Here is a 25485-nt window from a genome sequence, read left to right as displayed (position 1 = left end):
AAGGAAGTCACCATTTTTTTACCATGGCCCTTGTGCAATGATGCACTGATTTTAGGAGGTTCCTGACTAGCTCGGATAACTCCCTGGCTTTCTCTTCCGGGAGAAACACCTTTTTCTGGACTGTGTCCAGAATCATCCCTAAGCACAGGAGACTTGTTGTCGGGATCAGCTGCGATTTTGGAATATTTAGAATCCACCCCTGCTGTTGTAACAGTATCCGAGATAGTGCTACTCCGACCTCCAACTGTTCCCTGGACTTTGCCCTTATCAGGAGATCGTCCAAGTAAGGGATAATTAAGACGCCTTTTCTTCGAAGAAGAACCATCATTTCGGCCATTACCTTGGTAAAGACCCGGGGTGCCGTAGACAATCCAAACGGCAGCGTCTGAAACTGATAGTGACAGTTCTGTACCACGAACCTGAGGTACCCTTAGTGATAAGGGCAAATTTGGGACATGGAAGTAAGCATCCCTGATGTCTCGGGACACCAGATAGTCCCCTTCTTCCCGGTTCGTTATCACTGCTCTGAGTGACTCCATCTTGATTTGAACCTTTGTAAGTGTTCAAATTTTTTTAGATTTAGAATAGGTCTCACCTAGCCTTCTGGCTTCAGTACCACAATATAGTGTGGAATAATACCCCTTTTCTTGTTGTAGGAGGGGTAATTTAATTATCACCTGCTGGGAATACAGCTCGTGAATTTTTTCCCATACTGCCTCCTTGTCGGAGGGAGACCTTGGTAAAGCAGACTTCAGGAGCCTGCGCAGGGGAAACGTCTCGACATTCCAAACTGTACCCCTGGGATACTACTTGTAGGATCCAGGGGTCCTGTACGGTCTCAGCGTCATGCTGAAAGCTTGTCAGAAGCGGTGGAACGCTTCTGTTCCTGGGAATGGGCTGCCTGCTGCAGTCTTCTTCCCTTTCCTCTATCCCTGGGCAGATATGACTCTTATAGGGACGAAAGGACTGAAGCTGAAAAGACGGTGTCTTTTTCTGCAGAGATGTGACTTAGGGTAAAAACGGTGGATTTTCCAGCAGTTGCCGTGGCCACCAGGTCCGATGGACCGACCCCAAATAACTCCTCTTCCTTTATACGGCAATACACCTTTGTGCCGTTTGGAATCTGCATCACCTGACCACTGTCGTGTCCATAAACATCTTCTGGCAGATATGGACATTGCACTTACTCTTGATGCCAGAGTGCAAATATTCCTCTGTGCATCTCGCATATATAGAAATACATCCTTTAAATGCTCTATATTTTTAGTCAGGGAATCCGACCAAGCCACCCCAGCTCTGCACATCCAGGCTGAGGCGATCGCTGGTCGCAGTATAACACCAGTATGTGTGTATATACTTTTTATGATATTTTTCCAGCCTCCTGTCAGCTGGCTCCTTGAGGACGGCCCTATCTATAGACGGTACCGCCACTTGTTCTGATAAGTGTGTGAGCGCCTTATCCACCCTAAGGGGTGTTTCCCAACGCGCCCTAACTTCTGGCGGGAAAGGGTATACCGCCCATATTTTCTATCGGGGGGAACCCACGCATCATCACACACTTCATTTAATTTATCTGATTCAGGAAAAACTACGGTAGTTTTTTCACATCCCACATAATACCCTCTTTTGTGGTACTTGTAGTATCAGAAATATGTAACACCTCCTTCATTGCCCTTAACGTGTGGCCCTAATAAGGAATACGTTTGTTTATTCACCGTCGACACTGGATTCAGTGTCCCTGTCTGTGTCTGTGTCGACCGACTAAAGTAAACGGGCGTTTTAAAACCCCTGACGGTGTTTTTGAGACGTCTGGACCGGTACTAATTGTTTGTCGGCCGTCTCATGTCGTCAACCGACCTTGGCGCGTGTTGACATTATCACGTAATTGCCTAAATAAGCCATCCATTCCGGTGTCGACTCCCTAGAGAGTGACATCACCATTACAGGCAATTGCTCCGCCTCCTCACCAACATCGTCCTCATACATGTCGACACACACGTACCGACACACCGCACACACACAGGGAATGCTCTGATAGAGGACAGGACCCACTAGCCCTTTGGAGAGACAGAGGGAGAGTTTGCCAGCACACACCAAAAACGCTATAATTATATAGGGACAACCTTATATAAGTGTTTTCCCTTATAGCATCTTTTTTATATATTTCTAACGCCAAATTAGTGCCCCCCCTCTCTGTTTTAACCCTGTTTCTGTAGTGCAGTGCAGGGGAGAGCCTGGGAGCCTTCCCTCCAGCCTTTCTGTGAGGGAAAATGGCGCTGTGTGCTGAGGAGATAGGCCCCGCCCCTTTTTCGGCGGCCTCGTCTCCCGCTCTTAACGGATTCTGGCAGGGGTTAAATATCTCCATATAGCCCCCGGAGGCTATATGTGAGGTATTTTTAGCCAAAAAAGGTTTTCATTTGCCTCCCAGGGCGCCCCCCTCCCAGCGCCCTGCACCCTCAGTGACTGCCGTGTGAAGTGTGCTGAGAGGAAATGGCGCACAGCTGCAGTGCTGTGCGCTACCTTAAGAAGACTGAGGAGTCTTCTGCCGCCGATTCTGGACCTCTTCTCGATTCAGCATCTGCAAGGGGGCCGGCGGCGAGGCTCCGGTGACCATCCAGGCTGTACCTGTGATCGTCCCTCTGGAGCTAATGTCCAGTAGCCAAGAAGCCAATCCATCCTGCACGCAGGTGAGTTCACTTCTTCTCCCCTAAGTCCCTCGTTGCAGTGATCCTGTTGCCAGCAGGACTCACTGTAAAATAAAAAACCTAAGCTAAACTATTCTAAGCAGCTCTTTAGGAGAGCCACCTAGATTGCACCCTTCTCGGCCGGGCACAAAAATCTAACTGAGGCTTGGAGGAGGGTCATAGGGGGAGGAGCCAGTGCACACCACCTGATCCTAAAGCTTTACTTTTTGTGCCCTGTCTCCTGCGGAGCCGCTATTCCCCATGGTCCTTTCAGGAACCCCAGCATCCACTAGGACGATAGAGAATAAGGTTACCCTGCACAGAAACAAAATAACCCACCCAAATCTAACTTTCTCTGCACATATTATATCTGCCCCCCTGCAGTGCACATGGTTTTGCCCAACTGCTAACAAATTTGCTGCTGCGATCAACTCTGAATTACCCCCACAGTACATAACTCCCTTACACACACGGAAAAAAAATAAAAAATAAAAATATATATATATAAAGACGTAATGCCTATGTACCGCCAGTCTTCATTAATTACCTTAGCTAATAAGCCATGACACATCTAGATTTGCGGCAGAACCTTTAACCTAAAATCGATGACCACTTCATAATGAGCACATGAACTAAACAAACGGTAAACAAACAGCCCTGTCAGTGTAACGTAATTCAATCCGTGACTCTCTCTGTAACTAGACAGAAGATTAATTATTCAGAGGTGTTTTCACTGCCACCAGACCAATAGCAATCCGCTAATGACTCCCAAGTATCAGAGATCATATTGCCGAATGGCTTTTACACAGATCTCAACAGGCAGCGGTCCAAGTTACCAAGCTGATTCAGCGGAAGTTCTTGGCCTGGCTACTACGCGCAAAGGTGAATATTGGGCTATTACTTCTCGCTTTGACGTTTCCTCTGATGTCAGCTCTTTATTAACAATTTTTTAATGCCATTGTAAAAAAAGAAAATTGCAGTTACAATGAAATGTAGGATTCTTTCAGAGGGCGCACGCTGCGCTGGTTGCTGGGCCACGTTAATGTGAAAAAAAGACACTCATTTCACTATTTCATGACCTGTAGATTAGATACATAAACAAGGCCCAATACACACTAAGGGAGTTGATTTAAACCTTGGAGAGTGATAAAGTGGAGAGAGATAAAGTACAGGCCAAAGCAATGAGCATCTAACTGTCATTTAAAAGACAGTGTTAGATAAATGACAGTTAGAAGCTGTATCACTCTCCAAGGCTTGATACATCTCCCCCACTGTGAGATGTGACAGGTAGTTTAACTCACTGAGAAATTCATATTTAGATATCACTCCTATACTCATTACCTGCAGTTTCTTACTAATGGCCAAACACTATGGGACTGATGCCCAGTTAAACGCACTCCCACTTGTGCAGCGTATCTTGCATGTTTTTGCACTGCGCATCCCCTGGAATCAATTGCCCGCATTTCAGTCTCATCTTCACTTGCAACTGAAGGGACGTAACAGAGCTATGCAGAGTTGGCCCTAAGTGTATATATAGAGTAGACGCCTGTTTTTAGATGTATCTATTGCAAGTGCACACTGATGTTCATGATGAAGCTAATCGTACGAGATTAGCTTGATGTAAACACCTCTGTATATGGGCGAAAATACACATTTAGTTCTGTGCACGCAATGTGGGGAGGGGCAAATATGGTCGACTTGCATACAACTCTGCATAAGGGGCAATTTCTGCTGATATCTACCGTAATCTCCCTCATTCTACTACTAGGCTGCCCCAAGTTTCCTACCCACTATAACCACACAATGCCCTCGTAAGATGTAACAGAAGTGACTGCACATGTAGGAGGTTCATCCAACTTTTCCAAAGAAATCAGAGAGAACCAATTATTTAATTAGCTCAAATTTTCAGAGACATAAGGGTATATATTTACTAAAGTGTGGGTTTTTTAAAGTGGAGATGTTGCCCAGAGCAACCAATGAAAATCTAGCTATTATCTTCTAGAAGGTTCTAGATACATGAGAAGTAGAATCTGATTGGCTGTTATGAGCAACAGTAAATATACCGCACAAAATCTACATTTTTTTGCTTTCAGTTTAGCTTCCAATGATTGTATCATACCACAGAGAAATGTTTTCTAATCTAAAATGCATGCACTGTGCAACTGACCATTATAGAGCTTTTGCATACTCCCTTTGATGACTATGGGGGACATTTACTAAGCAGTGATAAGAGCGGAGAAGTGAGCCAGTGGAGAAGTTGCCCATGGCAACCAATCAGCACTGAAGTAACATCTATAATTTGCATACTATAAAATGATACAGAGCTGCTGATTGGTTGATGGGGCCACTTCTCCACTGGCTCACTTCTCCGCTCTTATCACTGCTTAGTAAATGTCCCCCTATGGAGTCTATGTACTAAGACTTGAAGAGGAATAAAGTAGTCGGAGATAAAGTACCACTTAACCAGCTCCTGTAATTTTTCAAACACGTTCTGTAACATGGCAGGTAGGAGCTGATTGGCTGATACTGTATCTCCATCCATTTTATCTCTCTCCAAGGCTTAGTAAATAGACCCATATTTCCTGAACTCCTGCTAAGGGCTCAGCCATACTTTTGTATATATCCCATTCAGCAGCTACAATATACTGGAGATAAATATACTTTACGACACCTACCAGTTTCTTCATCGATGCTAAATCTCCCCAAACCGCTGCCGTCTCTTATGGAATACTGTATTTCCCCATCCCGGCCGTTGTCTTCATCTTTTGCCAAGACTTGCAGAACACTTGTCCCAATGCGTGAATTCTCTTTTATAAATCCAGTTACAGCAAAATCCGTAAAGTATGGTGTGTGAAGATTCTCATTGACGTCTACCACTTCCACTTCCACAAACGACACAGACGAAAGCGAAACAGGGCGCCCCTTGTCCTTGGCCCGTACAGTTAGATTATAAAACTGTTGTTTTTCATAATCTAATTCTTTGTTCAAGCGAATAGCTCCACTGGTTTTATCAATCTCAAACCTTCCATTGTAGTCATTCACCAGCGAATACCGTACTTGGCCTCCTAGACCGAGGTCAGGGTCTTGGGTTTCAAGCCAAGATATTACAGTGCCCACCGGCAGATCTTCAAGCACCCTGGCAGTGTAGCTGAAAGGGATAAAAACTGGAGAACAATCATTGACATCATCCAGGTAGACCTTCAAAGTAACCACCGAAAAAAGCTGTTGACCATTTTCGGCTTTGTCTCTTGCCTCGATTTTCAATGTGTAGTTGGACATAAGCTCTCTGTCCAATTGATCGGCTACATACACTATTCCAGTTGAGCTGTTAATCGCAAACTTTTTTGTGTCCGTTAAAATGGAGTAAGTGGCTTCACCGTTTGGTCCAAGATCCTTGTCTCGAGCTTCTACTTGAATCAGCTCGGTCCCTATGCTTGTGCTCTCTAGGGTGTTCGCTAAATAGCTTTCCTGTAGGAATATGGGGCTGTTATCATTGGCATCATTTATATGGATAGTTAAAAGTCGCCATGAAGATCTCTGAGGACTGCCTAAGTCATAGACTGTGATATTAAGAAGATATTTATCTGTTGTCTCTCGGTCCATTGGCATCAAAACACTGAGTTGACCAGATTCCATATCAATGGCAAAGCAGCTATCTGTATTGCCATCTGTGATCGTGTAAAGCACCTTTCCATTGAATCCAGAATCAGGATCTGTGGCTTTAATTTTAAGCACAGAGGCTCCCACTGGAAGGTCCTCTTTAACCGAGACATCTGACGGAAATGATTTGTCAAACTGGGGGGGCTGCCTGTTTATTGAAAAGTAATCAAACAACGTGTCTTCATAATTTAGCCTGGCGTTGGCCTTTGACTTTTTCAGTAGCTTTTCTGCTAGTTTCTGGGCCACTCTCGTTTCTTTACAGTCAAAATACTTATTGGGTACCTTGCCATGTACAATGGTGATGTTAACAAACATGGGATCTGCAAAGTTTTCACCATCAGTAGCGGTGATCTTAAGTGCAAAGTTACTGTTTCTCAGACCAGAACTGATAAAGGATTTTTTAAGCTGCAAAACCCCTGAATCTGGATTCAGGAAGAAGAATCCTAGCTCGTTTCCTGATATTATTTTATACTTGACCAGCTCTAATTCATCTACGTCAATGGCGGAAACCGCGGTGATGTGTCCACCAGTTGGGAAATCGAAAGAGATGACACCTTGGCAAGATACCTTCTCAAATAATGGCTTATTATCGTTTATGTTTCCGATATTAATCGTCACATTCACTTCACTCTCATGGCGATACGGGGAACCCCAATCTGAGGCCCTTACAACAAACCTGTAGCTCTCAGGAGATGACTCAAAATCAAGAACGTCTGATGTACTAATGATTCCTGTAAACTGGTTAATGGCAAAAGGCAAAGAACTTAAACTAGCAATGCTGTAAGTAATGTAACCATTTTCTCCTTTGTCCTTGTCAGACGCGGAAACCATTAAAATACTAGTTCCAATGGGAACACTTTCATTGACAAACGCCTCGTATGTGTTTTGTTGGAACTCTGGAATGTTATCATTGGCGTCTTCCAACTTAATAATGACTTTTGCTTTAATATCATCGTCTTTAAGCACCACTTCTATCTCATAGGTATCTTTCCCATCCATGTTTAAATGACGGACTGTGGTGATCAGTCCAGTCCTGGAGTTAATCTTAAAATACTCAGAATCCTGACTTTCAGAAATTTTGTATTCCACAGATGCGGTTGCTGGGTGCGCTTTCACTGCTGTTACCACGGCGCCAGGTGGAGAGAATTCACTGACGGTCACATCGTAAACATCTTTTTCAAACTGAGCCTTGACCTTTTGCTTTTTGGGACTAGCAATATGCACGTAGTTCAATTCAGAAGACTTCTGCGGAGACCCTTTGTCCTTCACCTGAAGAGTCAAATTCAGACCGTACGGAAAACTGTCCCAATCAATGGGACTTTTTTGTTTGATTTTATACTCATTCATCCACTTTCCCTCCTTCACCAATGAGAACTGCTGCAAGGTGTCTCCTGCGACAATAGAAACAGATTCGATGTCCCCATTGGCACCCTCGTCAACGTCGTCAATAGTAACAATGGCATAGGAAGGGTCCACGTCCAACATGGATGGAATGTGAGTTACCACAGTGATTGTGGGAGCGTGTTCATTAATACGTTCAATGTGAACAAAGAGTTTTGCGGTGCTGCTGACGCCATTGTTGCCGTACAGTTTCATCCCACGATCTACGGCTAAAACTTCCAGGTCGTATCTATTTTTCTCATCGTAATTTAGTCGTCCGCTCAGTGAAACCACCCCACTGGTAGGATGGACGGAGAACAGATCTACCTTACTCTTGAAGTAGTAATAAAATTCACCATTGGATCCAATATCGGCATCGGTGGCAGTGACCTGTGCAATACTAGTCCTTATCGGGGTACTTTCTGCAATGGTAACGGAGTAAGTTGTTGGAGAGAAGAGGGGTCTCAAATCGTTCATATCTAAGACCTGCACGCTGACCTTTGTCCAACCCTCTAAGTCTTCCCCTCTAACTGAAGCCTTTATTGATAATAAATAGCTGTCTTGAATTTCTCTATTTAGAATGGCAGAATTTCCTCCTTTTGTTCGAATGCGTAGGAAACAAAAGTCTCCAATTACAACCTCTTCAGCTTTAAAAAACCCTTCTTCATCTCCGGACATTATCCTGAATTTTATGTCCCAGGACAGGTTGGCTAACCGAATGCCAATCTTGGTTTGACTGTTGAGGTATGTCCGGGCTGCTGAGTTTTCGTAAACGGTGGCATTGTACATGGGGTGTGTAAACTGGAAGATCTGAGGAGAGGTTCCTTGAAGAGCGAGGCATAATTTAAAGAACAAATGTAAAAATACTAAGGTAATATAAGAGGGCGATGTCCCAATGCCTCTCAGGATATCCATGTTTATAGCTATTCCATAGTTTTTGTTCTTCCTGAAACAGATAAAAGAAAGAAAATTGTTAGAAAATATTACGCTTTAGCACAAAGTCAATATGTACAGTAACTACAACTCGAGATGAAAAACGCAAACATATTGCACAATATACTGATCCTCTAATGACATGTGCCAGACACTTAATATTCATACAGCAGTTTAAACCTTCAGATTACTTGAAGTTATTGAGGGTTTTTGCCTTGCTGCTAGATATAATACTAGTCATATTAGTAGTAATAGTGCACAATATAATGAATCAGGGGGACACTATTTCACTATTACTATTCATAAACCCGCATTTACTGAACATTTACGTACACTATAAATAAAATATATTTCTTCTTAAAATATATAGAGTAAGTCCAGCAGAACATCAGAGCGATGGTTACCCCAGCCAACAGCACGACTGACGGGGCGATATATCGTGCTACCTGTACATACTGCGCGATGCAGTGGACGACGGTGTAATGTATCATTGCCCACCACATTAAAAATGCATGCCGCCGTTCCCTTAGTCATCCCATTCGGTGTTCAGCACGCCCGACGGGATGACCAAGGGAACGGCCCATGGGAGCGGTCGATCGGCAGTACACATTAGATGATATGGACGATATATCATTCCAATCCACATTTAATATATACCCAGGGTAGCTAGTCCAGTGGTTCCTACCTTCAGTGGAAACCTTGGGGGCGGGAGGCAAATAGCTCCAATTGAGCATGTCGGAGACGAGACATATCTTAGTAATTTTGATCAAAAAGTGAACAATCAAGTCAATTTATTTGAAATAAAGAGAATATCTGACATGCTGGACTTCAGTGGAACAGAGAAGACATTGCAATAGTAAGTTCTGCAACTAAAATCATGATTGTTGTTTGCAATGACTGATAAAGTGCTGTATTTAGACTGCTCCGCGGTTGTAGGACCAGAGTTCTATTTTGAACGCAGTAGTCTAAGGACCCTGTCTGTGGCCACAATTACACTACGGTTTAAGTGAAAATGATTAACACAATAGCATACAGTTCACACACTACACGATGTGCTCTTAGTTAGAAGAAGTCGCAATTCCGACTAATGAGCACTTTTTGATAGAGGAAACTTTTTTTTTTTTTGTCTCACTTTGTTTTTCCTCTCTCTCCCGGTGCATTCTGGCCCATTCAACTGAAAAACAAACCAATTTAAAATGCAATTAGAGTCCTCAATGAGAGCATTTAAGGCTTGTAATGATTCTAAGTGCATTACTTAGCTACAGATGAGCTTGGTGCCAAACATCACGCTGTTATTTCTTTATACAAGATGCCAGTATTTAATGAAAATCACAGGAATAAAAAAATAAAAAAAAAGTAAAAGCCTGCGACTCTGTACAGAGCCGTTATTCTCTAAACAATGAGCGGGTTTCAACGAACGCATTGTATCGTAAAAAAAAAAAAAAGTTTATTGTGACTTTCAGAATTTAAAGCAATTGAGACTTTCCCGTTACAATTATCAATGGTTTCTAAAGCACTTAAGTCCATGCGAGTGCTTCACGTTTAATTCCTCCAGCTCATTCGGTTTCAATTCATGGTGTTTTGCTGCACTTATCTTGTTGTTCGGTAGTTCTCGTTCTAAATTAGGGCCATGGAGGTGCTATTCATATATAATCTAAAAAAACTTAGATATTATGGGATCTATTTACTAAGCCTCGGATTGAGATAAAGTGTACGGAGATAGAGGACCAGCCAATCAGCTCCTAACTGCCATGTCACAGGCTGGCTTTGAAAAATGACAGTTAGGAGCTGATTGGCTGGTACTTTATCTATGTCCATTTTACCTCCAGCCAAGGCTTAGTATATAGGCCTCTACTTCTAAAGTGGATCTGCAGCCATTTCCATATTAGCATAAATAATGCATCACCCAAAGCAGTTTTATTAAATGTGAGTCTTTCATCTATCTACCCTGTCTCCTGTGACTGAAAGTAACATTCAGCATTCCTGCATTAAAAATGAAAACACATTCGCTACGCCTATACTGTAATCCGTCCAGAATATGCCCAGGACTCACTGGGCCTGATTCATGATTGTAAGTAAGGCAAAAAAAGTCAATTTGTGTCTGGAATAAACCACGTTACCATGCTAGGGGAGCAAATAATTCTTTTTTTTTATCAAGGTAAATACTAGCTGCTTTTGCATGTACTGTAGGCAGTGGCGGTTCTTGCCACGGGCAAGCGGTACTTTTGCCCGGGGCGCCGCCTTCCGGAGGGCGCCGGCGCCATCCGGAGGGCGCCGCACCAGGGCAAGATCCGCCACTGTGCCCTCCGCAGTGCCCTGCTGTGCCCCCCCGCTTTGAAGGGAACCAGACGCGTAGCGTCTAGTTTCCCTTCATTGAGAGGACCTTAGTTGTGCGGTGCGCGATGACGTCATCGCGCACCGCACAGCAAAGGTCCTCTCCATGAAGGGAAACTAGACGCTACGGTCTAGTTTCCCTTCGTCTAGAGGACCTTTGCTGTGGGATGCGCGATGACGTCATCGCGCACCGCACAGCATAGTGGCACAGACACTAGGGGTCATAATTGACCTCTAGTGTCTATGCTGTTCTATGGGAGAGACGTAATAACGTCTCTCCCATAGATCGAAGAGAAGAGAGTAGAGGAGAAGAGCGGCGCCGCCGGCGGAGGGGGTCTGGATCAGGAACGGGGATGGTAAGTATACTTTTTATTTATTTTTCTTTTTTCTTTCAGCGCATTGACCACGCCCCCAATTGAAGCCACGCCCCCATATTTTGCCCAGGGCGCCACAAATCTTAGAACCGGCCCTGACTGTAGGCCATAAATGTTAGCTTTATTTTTACACTGCATTTTAGATTTCAGTTTGAACACAACCCACCCAAATCTAACTCTCTCTGCACATGTTACAACTGCCCCACCAGCAGTGCACATGGTTTTGCCTTGTTGCTTGCTTTTTTGCTTTGCTTACAAACATGAATCAAGCCCATTTTATGGAATCCACAAATAAAGACCCGAGGGTCCAGCCCGTTAACCTACCTCACCGCCTTCGCAGACACTTTGCATTCCCTCAAATCAGAGTTGAATACATTTGGCCATTACGTTCCAAATTTTAATGATATCCATGACCGAGCACACGTGACTTGATAAGTACCTCAGTCAATTTGATTTAACGATCTGGATACAAGACTGGAAATCCTTAAAACGTGGACTCTGAAGCTATGGAAATTCTGCCTCAAATGATAATAACTCTACTGATGTTATACAGGTTGAGTCTCCCTTATCCAAAATGCTTGGGACCAGAGGTATTTTGGATATGGGATTTTTCCGTATTTTGGAATAATTGCATACCATAGTGAGATATCATGGTGATGGGACCTAAATCTAAGCACAGAATACATTTATGTTACATATACACCTTATACACACAGCCTGAAGGTAATTTTAGCCAATATTTTTTATAACTTTGTGCATTAAACAAAGTGTGTCTACATTCACACAATTCATTTATGTTTCATATACACCTTATATACACAGTCTGAAGGTCATTTAATACAATATTTTTAATAACTTTGTGTATTAAACAAAGTTTGAGTACATTGAGCCATCAAAAAACAAAGGTTTCACTATCTCACTCTCACTCAAAAAAGTCCGTATTTCGGAATATTCCGTATTTCGGAATATATGGATATGGGATACTCAACCTGTATAACAACAAAAACAGCAACAAAACTAACAAATCTTACTAATATTATATAACAACAAAAACAGCAACAAAACTAACAAATCTTACTAATATTATATAACGTAGGACAAAAAGGAGAAACCAAAAGTAGTTGCTTAGTTAGGCGCACTAAAGAAATATGTATAAATTTTAATTATTTAAAACTTAGCTTTTATTGCTTCACCTTCTAATATGCCCACTTTATGTGGGGATTACACAGCAAAACATAGAGGTTAAAATCAATACATACAAACATAAGTGAAAAAAAAGAGAAATATGAATGTGAAGAGATTTAAAAAGCGGTACTTCCACTGTTACTCCTGCAGGTGTGGGAGTGAAGTTATTGATGGAGCCCCTGAGAGTCTGACTTATATTAATTGACAGATTCTCACAATGTGATATAACTTTGAATATACAAAGGGCCAGTAATTATAATTCAAAGGATTTCATGTATCATATATACCGGTTTCATAAATTTGAAATATTTATTGTATTTGTGGAATCCATGAATTAACCCATTCAAAATGTGGGGACCCGTTTATCACAATAAATTGTTGCTGTGGATATGGTGTGTTTTTATTTACTGTGTGTTCACTTTTGCTCTATAACTTTAGAACGTTCTTTGCTTTGAGGTTTTATCCACACTAATCTCATATACCGTATCATTAATATTTATCAGGTGAAAGCAGGGGTAATTGTCCCTAATATGGGAAATTGTTAATCAACCAATAAATCATATATCTGTCCTATACCCTGCATGTATCTACAGATAGCGAACCAATCAGTCATGCGGTTGCCGTTGTATACCACACATTGATATTCTCACTAAAGTATTGAGACAGCCTGTATTTCGCGCAGATATGAGATTCACTAAATAAGTGTTCTTTTCTCAGTCTGCATCTATGGTTGAATAAATTGTATCGGAATATACAGGCTATTTTCTATAATGTGTATCTGATCTGTCTCATTAAGATACTGTAGCCACCTGTGTTCACTCACTTGTAACATAGGATTGGTATTTGGCTACTTTGTTAATCTATGTCAAGTTGTAACATTCACACATAAGTGCTTAATGGATAAGTCAGCCTAGTAGTGCTACTATGACATTTGATTCTATTGACAGATTGTATTCTGAGTGTTTCACAATGACAGGTACCATACGCAACCACACAGTATTGTTGCTATCAGCCACAGCACATATAGATCAGTTAGTCATAATGCTCTCTGAGTAAATTACATATAATCTCCTGACTCCCTAATGACCACCACTGACACTTGCCCTCATTTCTAGTAGTCACATTTCATAGGGGCGTCAGTGGAGGTCTATTTAAACTATCTTTCTAAATTAGAATCTACACCATTTGCTTTAAATTTAGGAGTGTGGAAGACCAGCTGAAACGCCGACGTGCACGTTTCGCTGTATAGCTTTAACCTCTATGTTTTGCTGTGTAATCCCCACATAAAGTGGGCATATTAGAAGGTGAAGCAATAAAAGCTAAGTTTTAAATAATTAAAATTTATACATATTTCTTTAGTGCGCCTAACTAAGCAACTACTTTTGGTTTCTCCTTTTTGTCCTACATTATACTTGAGTTGCATATAGGCCGCACCCCCACACTATCATCTCTATTATCAGAGTGATATATTCTAATGGGGTTCTACTGGTTGATATAATCCAATTAGTTTACTGACTGTAAAGTGTGCAGATACATCTCTTTTTTGTTTTAATATTATATAACAACAGAAACAGCAACAAAACTAACAAATCTTGCTAATATTATATAACAACAGAAACAGCAACAAAACTAACAAATCTTACTAATATTATATAACAACAGAAACAGCAACAAAACTAACAAATCTTACTGATATTATATAACAACAGAAACAGCAACAAAACTAACAAATCTGGGGGGAGGGGATATCCAATTAGCCTCGATATCGCAGTTTTGCAATAAATTATTGCAAATGCGATCATTCGGTATCCTATTAGCGATTATAAATTATCGCTGATAAGTCTCCATAGGGTTTATCGCAGTAACCGGTCTGATTCCAAAATGACCCAAATATATACTTATACCCATTTTTATGTACCCCAAATTTAATAAAATCACTTATTTTTCAGAAAAAAAAAATTTCTATCATTTTTCAGCATTTTTTAAAATATCCTTATAACAGCCATTTGACCTGATTTAATCACACGTGTTCAGTATGAGATCCCGTTGGACGGGATGCCGGCGGTAAGTATACCAACAGCGGCATCCTGACCATCAAAATCCGGACAGACCCCCATTAAGCCACCTAACATCAACCCTCCCTTGTGGGTGCTTAACCCTCCCCGGTGGTGCCTTAACCTATCACTCCCTTCCCTGCTGCCTAAACCTAACCCTCCCCGGTAGTGCCTTAACCTATCACTCCCTTCCCTACTGCCTAAACCTAACCCTCCCCGGTGGTGCCTTAACCTATCACTCCCTTCCCTGCTGCCTAAATGTAGCCCTAAATGTAGCCCTCCCCGCTTGGTGCCTAACCCTAACCTCCCCTTCTATGTGCCTGACCCTTACCCTCCCTTCCTGATCCCTTACCCTAACCTTCCGGTGGCTACACTCTAACCCGAACCCTACTTCTACTGCTTAAACCTAACCCCCACCCCACCACCACCACCGCTTGTCGGTATTTTGGCGCTGGAATTTTGCCCGGCGTGAATATTTCGATGCCGGGTTTGTGTCCTCCCTCGGGATCCCGGCGTCGGTATATTAATGGCATGGATCCCCTTCGTCGGGAAAGCTAACTGCTTCCCAGTGACACCGATTAGTTATATTTTGCCCACTAATAGACTTCTATAATGTTTTCTGATATTACTTTGGCATTTTTGGTGGTACGGGCAGATTTCCCCACTTTTTCCTATGCTTGCTAGAGTTACCGTTAGAGATGTGCAGGTTCGGATTTACTCAGTTCTTTTTGCCAAACTAGGCAATGTTTGGATTTATCTGGATTTATCTTATTGGCTATCTAAAACAAGTGAGCGCGGATAGCCAGTAAGATGGCGTTTTTGAGATCTGAGTAAAACCGAGTAAATCCGTACCAGCACGTCTCTGATTACCGCAACCACCCCCCCACTGGTGTACAGTATGTTCTTGTGAAATCAAGAGACATGTTTGGGCCAACCACCAAGGCAGTGAGCTTGGGTAAAAGAATTAGCAAAAGCCTTTGTGATAAGTATTATGTATTCACAGGACAATGTAATTGGAGTCTGATCTACAATATTTCATCCATATCAGTATTGTGCCATAAAGCAGGGTGTTGTGTTAAGGTGCATGCACACGGTGAGATTCGGGTTAACCCCGATTCTCACTATGCGTCAGGGGCTAGGTCGGCATCGCAAGCACATAATGAGCACATTGCGGTGCATGCACAGGCGCAATCATTCGAAAATCGACCCATGGTCACCAATAGGGGTGCCTAGTGGGGAGGGAGCAGGTACAGATTTAGTTATGTCCCCTCCAGTAGCCAAATCCACATCCCCACCCAAGGCCCATCCGAAAGTCTCTATGGCCCTGGTCATCGACATTAGACCAAGCCTAGGAAATCTGTGGTTCTCCGAATAGTGCTGGAGATAGCAGCTGTCAGGGGATGTTGGGACTTGTAGCTTGACAACAGCTGGACAGCAACAGGTTAACTTACTTCTGCCCTGAACCCTGCAATGGACATTTGCAGTGCTATACAATTAAAGACAAAGTGAAGAAAATAACTCAGAATGAGGCTCCATAGCCAAAAACATGGAAAAAAAATTAATTTCTCCCCTGCTTGAGGTATAAGTTCAATTACTTACTGATTTCTTTTCTAACTCTGGAAATGTTGTGCCGGCCTTAGCAGTGACACACAATGTTCCGAGCCTTTCCTGATAAGAGCAAACTGTTGCCGCAGTGCCTCAATAAAGAAGCACAATCTAGGTCAAGTGGAGGAAGAGAAGCCGCTTGGAGAGGTGAGGAGAGAGTTTACAGGGATACTGGGAGTCATAAGAGCTCTCAAGCGTAAGACATGAAAACATGAATCCACTTAAAGTTTCCTGTTTTGCGAGCAAATAAATGCAGACCGAGAGATAACAAACCGATCATAGATTTTAGACACTGTAAAGTAATGATACACTTGCTCCGCACTGGAATATTTTTCTTTCTCTGGGCTGATTAGATGCTGTACTGTACAATTTATGTAGAAAATTATGCTGATTACAAAAAGCCCACGGAAATAATACAACTTCAGTGTGAGAGGCTGTGGGAGGTTACTATTAATCCAGGTGACTGTCCAAATCCTGATGATGTATATAAAGTCATGGGAACCCTAGGCTTCATTGTGGAACAACATGTTTATTCCATGATGCATGGGAAAGTGTCAGCACAAGACATGTGGACAGCCCTTCAGGCGGCGTATGATACCAGTCCTGTACTCACCCCTACAATTATATGATGGGAATCAGAACCCCATGTTCTACACATTACATCCACTTGCCAGCGCCGGTAATGGTTAGAGGAGTTGGAGATTACACAGGCTGCACTGGACAAAGGGGGTCATTCCGAGTTGACCGCTCGCTAGCAGTTTTTAGCAGCCGTGCAAACGCTATGCCGCCGCCCACTGGGAGTGTATTTTAGCTTAGCAGAAGTGCGAACGGTTGTATCGCAGAGCGCCTGCCAATTTTATTTGTGTAGTTTCAGAGTAGCTCAAAACCTACTCAGCGCTTGCGATCACTTCAGACTATTCAGTTCCGGATTTGACGTCACACACCTGCCCAGCGTTCGCCCAGCCACGCCTGTCTATAGTGCCTGGAAAGCAAAGGATAATGACTGCGGTACGAGAGAGTTATTAAAACACTGGACCTTCCGACATCAACTCTACTAGTCATATTTCCTTTGTATTCTCCACAAATTCATTTTATAATAAAAAAACAAACAAAAAAAGATTTGTTGGTAATAAAAATAGCAGAGAGTGTTTAATGAGTACAAGGCAATACTACAAACTTCATCTATGGTCTGTGCAGCGTTCACTATGCAAACAGCATATTCTAGCCATTATCTCAGCGAGCAGTCAACGCAGTTCAAGTGGTTATTCGCAACTGGGAGATGAAAAGTCAGTGTGTGCATGCAGTCTGCCAGCTTAATTATACATAGAGATCTAGGCACAAATAAATAATCCGGAATATAGTATAACATAGAGGTACATATAGCGTTGTATAGGGTGCAACTAGGGATGAGTGATATTGTGGCGCAATTCCATGCCAATCACGTTGTGGAGGGGGGGGGCAACAGACAATCAGCGGCGTAACTGGGCAGCAGTGCACCCTGTGCCGGCCCCGCCACCTATACCGGTGATGTCACGCCTAGGGGGTGGGGCCGGCGTCTCTGGGAAGTAGATATATGCCCGCAGGATGCCTGCTCTGAACATCCCTTGGATGCTTTGGGGCAGCTCTGCAGTAGCGCTACAGCAGGCACCCTGCAAGCCACATGCATCATGTGCCATGTGGCAGTGGCGGCACCGCTCGCTCACACCCCCTTAGTAATGACCCTGCAGTCAATATCATTACATGTGTGGAAAGGCCCGGTTATACAATCGTTACAGTTCCATCTTGTCTTTTGGTATTCTGCACTGTACTGGTAAATTCGCTATAGTCTACGTATACCTCCCACATCGCGATTTTGGTGTGACAGTCCCAATTTGAGGGACTCCATTGTCTTGATGGGCCCAGAAGTTGGGGAGGCATGGTCCATCCACTCTGCTCTGCATAGTAGAGCAGTGAAGAATAAGTGTTGCACGCCCCTGCCACGGTGGGTGCAGATTTCAAAGGGTAAGTAGCGGCATGCATGGCGGTCAACCATCTCGTAAGCAATGGTCATGCCCCAGTGACACTCGGCCATGCCCTCAAGCTGCCACAAACACAAGCTCTTGTCCAGATTTCGTCAAGTGTTGGGAGGTATAGACTAAAAATAGAGCTGTGACAATGATAATGACTTAATTCTGCCATGAAATGTGGTTGGGGCAGGACATGGTACACTTAAGGCCAACTTCCGCCATACCTAAACGCCCGGAACATGGCAAAATATTCAGTGGAACAGTTTTGAAAATGTTACTAATCTCTAATAATACCATATTCTGCATTACACCGTTTGGCAGTTTGTTATTTATTTAAACACGGTTACAAACCTTCCCAATTGGGTTCAAAAAAGATGTGATAAAGAGAAGACGGGAAAGAAATTGGAATAAGAAAATATAAAAATGCAATACAAGACGGCCTGGGATTTCATGAAGTCCAGTTATGTTATGTTTCATTTATGTTGCATTTAAGATCGCATTCTCATTGCTTTAGTAAAATTCCCTAGCGCTTTACTGCAATGAAAAAAAATATATATATTAAATTTTTTGGGTGAGAAAAGATACATTTGAAATAGATTTACACAGCTCGCAAGGGGTGGAAATATAGTATGCGGTGTAACAATTTATCGTATAGTGGTCAGCTGAGGGGGTGAGTCGCAAGTGTAACATAAGAAACGGGATATATAGTAAATTCCCACAAAACACAAGATATATGAGGCATAAAATATGATCGGCACAGAAGTTTCAAGCTATCAATTCATTTTAAATCAGATTGTGCAGTAAACTGAGAACAAATGGCTCCCCAAACAAAAAAAAAAATGTAAAAAAAACCCAGGACAATGCCGCGAATGTATCAGAAATCTGCCAGTTAGCTGGAAGTAATCAAGACATAAAGGCCACTCAGCATTAAACCAGCGTAATTCTAGACAGCCCCAAGGAATCCCGGCTCAGCCACCATTCAGCCGTGGGTTATGAATACTTTTCTCACTTCCCTACCAGGTGCTGGGAACATTTCCACTCTGGAGCGTCGGCTAATGTCAAGAATAGGTTCATCAGCAAATTGTTCCAGCTTGTGACCACGGTTTTATCTGCTACTGTCCCTTGAGATGCTGCTTGTGAATTATACTTTTATAAGGGCGAGAAGAAGAAAAAGATATCAGACTTGCTAGGTCAGACATAAAACTACTTCCACACTGCAAGCCAACAAAGAATTTCTACTTAAGGGGAAAAATGCAGATAGGTTTCTATTCATTATAGAGCTAGATCTATGACACACAACCTTTTCTCGGTGGAGTAATGTGGCCTGTGCCGTGGATCCTGGAGGCCGTCACTACTTGATAGTGATGGCTCCATCACTACCGGTACCTATATCCCGAGCCTTCACTATCCCGACAGTCGGCACTATTCCTACTCGTGGCTGACAAGCGCAGTGATCCCACAAGGGGCTTCATTGCACTTGCCCCCCCCGCCGGCCATCTAACAGCCGGGATCCCGATGTTGGTATTGTGACCGACGGTCTCCAGTCACACATACCATGGGGATTCAGAGTTGATCACAGCAGCAAATTTGTTAGCATTTAGGCAAAACCATGTGGACTGCAGGGGGCAGAGCCGGCCATAGGCATAGGCAAACTAGGCAATTGCCTAGGGCATTTGATATGCCTAGGGGCATCAGCAGCTTTTGCTGATTAAAATGATATGCGGCATGCCTATATTCTGTGTGTAGCATTTCATATGCAGATACAGCCACAGTCTCCCACAGTATATAGGCATGCTGCATATCATTTTAATCAGCAGAAGCTGCTTGTGCATCCTAGCCACATAGCAATGCAAATAAGATGCATTTTCATTAAAAAATATATGCCCGACATTAGCATTGAGGCAAGATTTATGAGGACACATCTGTATTCAAGCAGAGGAGGAGGTAACAGTGTTAGTGGCAGTGTGAGTGTTGTGTGTATGTGAGTAGGATGGTTGTGCAGTAGTGTTCAGAATATGTGTAAGGAGCATTATGTGTGTCATGTAAAAATGCATTAATAATGTGCAACATATGTGTAAGGGGCACTATGTGTGTCATTATGTGTATAAGGGCATTAATAATGTGCGGCATATGTGTAACAGGGTACTACTGTATGTGTGTCATTATGTGTATAGGGGCACTAATAATGTGCAGCAAATGTGTAGGGGGCACTATGTGTGTCATTATGTGTATAAGGGTATTAATAATGTGCGGCATATGTGTAAGGGACATTATGTGTAAAAGGGCATTAATAAAGGTTGTCATAATGTGTAAGGCGCATTATGTTTATAAGGACATTAATAATGTGTCTCATATGTGTAAGGGGCATTACTGTGTGGCATTATGTGTATAAGATGCTCTACTATGTAGCGTTACGTATAGAAAGGGCACTACTGTGTCGTCTAATGTGAATAAAGAGCAATAGGGTGTGGTGTAATGTGAATAAGGAGCAATTCAGTGTGATGTAATGTGAATAAGGGGCTCTACTGTGAGGAGCAACGTTTATAAGGTAAAGTGATACTACTGTGGGATGTAATATGAATTATGGACGCTATCGCATGATCAAATGTGAATAAAGTTGCAGTACTGTGTGGCGTAATTGGAATTGGGGTTACTATTGTGTGGCCATGCCCCTTGCCAGCAAAAACACACCCTTTTTGGGCTGTGCGCCAAATGTGCAAACTGTTCCTATTTAAAATATAGGGGGTACAAACTCCAAAATATGGACTGCTGTGGATGAGGGGTGCTGGTGCTGGGAAAGAGGTGCAAGGTCAGAGGCAGAACCAGCGGTGGTGCTTGGGGGGCACCAGCCAAAATCTTGCCTAGGGCATCATATTGGCTAGGGCCGGCTCTGGCAGGGGGGGCAGATATAACGTGCAGAGAGAGTTAGATCAACTCTGAATTAGGCCCCTAATCCCTCCATCACCCCTGCCAATGCCTCTGGGATTTACAGCACAGGCCGCACTATTCCGCCTTGAAAAAGGGGCATGTGTTATAGGGGTGATCGCTCTGATCACTCCCCCCTGGATCCGCCACTATCATTCTAGGACAGAGTCTTCCAACTTCAGTCCTCAGGGACCCCTAACAGTGCAAGTTTTCCAGATCTCCAAGTTAGTGAACAGGTGTATTCATTACTGGTTGACACATTTCAGAAGATCCACAGGTGGTGCTAATTATTTCACTTGAGATACTGAGGAGATTTGTAAAACAGGCACTGTTGGGGGTCCCAGAGAACTGGAGTTGGGAAACATTGAAAAGCTGGGTACAAAGTGGAGCGACAGGGATTTGTTCTGATATCTGAACGAATCCCTGTCTGCCTGGATTGCCCGTACTCACTGAGGCGACTTGAATGAAGGATGGAACAATCATGTTCCATCCTCTATTAGCATATTACGCTAGCAATATCGTCAGGTTTGATGTGCAGCATATGGTGACTTTTTCTATTACATGACAGTAGCCCAGTAGCTGGCCCCATATGGGTATGGCGATTCATACCTCCCAACTTTTTAATTATTTGATGTAGGATTGGCGTGACCGTGTCTCAAAAGGGGGCGGGGCTTTAGAAGAAGGGCACGGCCTCGACAAATTGGGCGGGGCCTCACCACACGACCCCCATTTTCCTAATTTTGGGAGGGTGCCCAGCGCTCCCTGAGCAGCTGGGCAGCCCCCGCCTCACCCCCCCCCCCCCCGCACTGTTTAGATGCCGTGTGCATGCGCACGGCATCTAGTTCAGTGATCACCGGCTTCTTTGCTGAAATCGGGACAGTTTGGAAGTATGGTGATTAGAGATTTGCCAGCATGAGACATTATGAATTGCTGTTGGATGAAATATCGGCAAGTTAAAATTAACTACATAGTCAGTGATTTATTTTTCAGTTGCACTGAAATCACCAGCAAGCAGCTGTGTTGGGGAACAGTGCATTTTTATTAAATATTTATTTTTACCAAATTCTTCTGTCATATGACAGTCATACAACCAGGTAAGTATGCCCATTCACCGTGGACCCGATTCATGTTTGTAAGTAAAGCGAAAAACAAACAAACCATGGGGGTAATTCCAAGTTGATCGCAGCAGGAATTTTGTTAGCAGTTGGGCAAAACCATGTGCACTGCAGGGGAGGCAGATATAACATTTGCAGAGAGTTAGATTTGGGTGGGGTGAGTTCAATCTGCAATCTAAATTGCAGTGTAAAAATAAAGCAGCCAGTACTATTTACCCTGCACAGAAATAAAATAACCCACCCAAATCTAACTCTTTCTGCACATGTTATATCTGCCCCCCTGCAGTGCACATGGTTTTTCCCAACTGCTAAAAAATTTCCTGCTGCGATCAACTTGGAATTACCCCCCATATTGCCATGCAAAGGAAGCAAACACATTTAGTTTTTTTTTTGTGCAGGGTAAATACAGGCTGCTTTTGCATGTAGCCCACAAATGTTAGCTTGATTTTTACACTGCAATTTAGATTTCAGGTTGAATACGACCCATGCAAATGTAAATCTCTCTGCATAGGTTACATCTGCCCCACCTGCAGCGCACCATGGGGGTCATTCCGACCTGTTCGCACGCTGCGGTGCGATCAGGTCGGGACTGCGGCTGCGCGGCGCCCACAAATCACCGGGCAATGACGCCAGGACCAAAGAAAGCGATTGCAGGCCCGATCGCAAGAAGATTGACAGCGGGAAGGAGGATCGTCTACTCACCGTTTCCCGGGTGTGGTAAGGAGAACACAGGCGTGTCCAGGCGTTTGGAGGGCGGATGTCTGACGTCAATTCCGGGACCTTCGTCACTGGATCCGTCGCACAGGGTAAGTAAGTCTGACCCTGGTCTTGTTTTGCAGAAACTTTTTTAGCATAGCAGGGCTGCACAAGCAATCGCAGCCCTGCTATGCTAAAATACACTCCCCCATAGGCGGCACCAAGTTGATCGCACAAGTAGCAAAAAGTTGCTACGTGCGATCAACTCGGAATGACCCCCCATGTTGTTGCTCAGTTGCTTGTTTTTTTTTGCTTTACTTATAAACATGACTCGGGCCCTGTGTGCAATTAGCCAACATCACCCTGAAACTCGGATATGCATATCTGCATTGGACCTAATCAGTAACAAATAATTACAGATCTAATGATACAAGGACTAATTACTTGTAGCCAAGCTCAGACTGGCAAAAAGCTGATTGAGGGCAATATCTGACTGTTTCCTATAAGTCATTTATTCTTTTAGCATCTTTCATTTTTTAATTAGCACCTAAAAAGTAATGACCATTTAGGAATAGTACCCTCTCCCAAAGGGGTGTGGCTCATTAGTCCGACAGAAACTAGGACTACCCCATATGGTTGACCGGGTCAAAAGGTTTTTTGGGGTGTTATTTTGTACATATGTAAAAGCCAAATTAGTGGAAACGTGTATCCGCGCTGGTTCGCTTCGGGTGTTCTTAGTCATTGTCGATGTTAAAGCATCAAAAAGTTGTAAAAAAACAAATGGAAATCCCCCCAAAAAAATTGTGTCGACCATTTGAACCTGTCGAGCTTAATGTTGACCTTTTACATGTTGACCTTTTTTGTATCTGTCAAGCTAATGCATGTCAACAATGTGGGGATGACCTATTGACTGACAACCAATCATCTGGATACCCTCTCAAAGAAGGCCAAAACTCTGGAGCTACACAGAGGTTCAGCTGCTCACATAGGAGGCCATACACGGGCAGGAAAACCGCGGGGTTGGTGCAAGTTTTGATGGTGCGTCTAAAGCTATTTCCACACGTGCGGACGCTGACAGTGGGTGTCTCAGTCATTGCACGTATGGACGCACGGATGTACACTAGGGAAGGGCTTTGTAGCAGCATCTGCATGAAGACGGGCAATCGCCAATAGACGCAGCTTCATCTCCGTCCTCCTCTCAATCAGCCCCAGCGTGTCTACACAAGGTATGATGAGGGAAAGTGATTGGATGATTGTCCCCCCATAATTGCCCCCTGGACCTCTCCTCGTACCATCATTCTGACATGCATGCAGTGTACCTCCTTCCGGCAACAAACAACACAGTCATTTTAAGGGATTCACTGATAAAAATAGCTCTCAGTGCACATTACATTTGTGTTTCAATTGTAATGATTTGAGGCCATATGCTGACTTAAATATCCTGCGTGCAGAGGCTGCCATTATGCAGCGCTGTATATCTGCTGGGAAGTCAGCGGCGGCGGATGAAGCTTTCATTTAATGCTTGAAATCTACCTAAGACAATTCTGACTTCAGCCCTTATTCAACCACAACTGCTAATCGCTTCACCGCTAAAGCATGATGGGAGTTGTGGTGTGTAACGAGGCACAAGCTGTCTACGACTCTGTGACATGCCTCCTTTATTCAACCTGCACCACACAACTGTGTAACCACTAGCATTGTCTTCTGTCCCTCACCTGTTGTCCCTGATGTAGAGCAATGAGGTGAAGAAGAGGGACGGCCACAGATGAGATTAGCATATTGGTCGGGCTGATTAGCATGCTCAAGCATCTGATTAGCATACTAGTCACAGGAACTGCAAACTATTTTGAGGCAGCATGTTCTCTCCAATTAAAGCAGATTATCATAATGTAAAACAACATGGGTCATCCCGCCAATTTCAGACATACAGACCCAAAACCATAACGCCTAACATTTCGACCATGAAAAGCAGGACATCTGCGCGCCAAAGCCGCGCCCGATTTTGAAAGGCCTGTGGAAAAAGGGGGCGCAACTTCGTGGGAGTGCCGCGATCGCGAGCCACGCCCCATGTTTCCGTCACTGAGGGGGCATGCCCAGCGCTCTGTGAGCCGCTGGCATGCCCCCTCTCCCCCTGTCTCCCGGAGCCTCCCAACTGCCCCCCCACCGCGGTACAGTGCGGCCCGCGGGTGGGACAGCGGGGACAGTCCCGCGAAAAACGGGACAGTTGGGAGGTATGCCAAAACCAAAACACTTAAGGTGGTTTTGCCAAAACTAAAACCCGATGATGATTTAGAACCAAAACAAGGGGGTTTGTGCACATCTCTAGCATACTGAATATGCATATCGCTCAGATCACTCCTAATTGAGTTGACCCCTTAATATCAGAGATCTATAGCCAGTGCAAATGCAAACCAATGGGAAACGGTCTACTGATGAGAATGGACATGCATGGCTGCTTTCTAGTTGCAGACTTACTAATTAAAAGCAAAAAAGTGGATCCTGTGACATAAATATTGCTTTTCTAATTAGCCTTT

General features: G+C 43.6%; 1 protein-coding gene across 7 annotated transcripts in view; it reads right to left on the bottom strand.

Moving 5' to 3' along the window:
• FAT3 (FAT atypical cadherin 3) overlaps positions 1–25485 on the bottom strand; it is a 781930-nt gene that overhangs the window by 571228 nt on the left and 185217 nt on the right. For all 7 annotated transcript variants that reach the window (XM_063951425.1, XM_063951418.1, XM_063951420.1 and 4 more), the window contains one exon: positions 5360–8670. In XM_063951425.1, coding sequence (XP_063807495.1) covers positions 5360–8639 — 3280 coding nt within the window. In that variant the 5' untranslated portion in view covers positions 8640–8670. The remainder of the gene's footprint in view (positions 1–5359; positions 8671–25485) is intronic.

The sequence above is a fragment of the Pseudophryne corroboree genome, chromosome 2 (assembly GCF_028390025.1).
Source record: "Pseudophryne corroboree isolate aPseCor3 chromosome 2, aPseCor3.hap2, whole genome shotgun sequence".
Taxonomy (NCBI): Eukaryota; Metazoa; Chordata; class Amphibia; order Anura; family Myobatrachidae; genus Pseudophryne; species Pseudophryne corroboree.
This window is presented reverse-complemented; position numbering and strand designations above follow the sequence as displayed.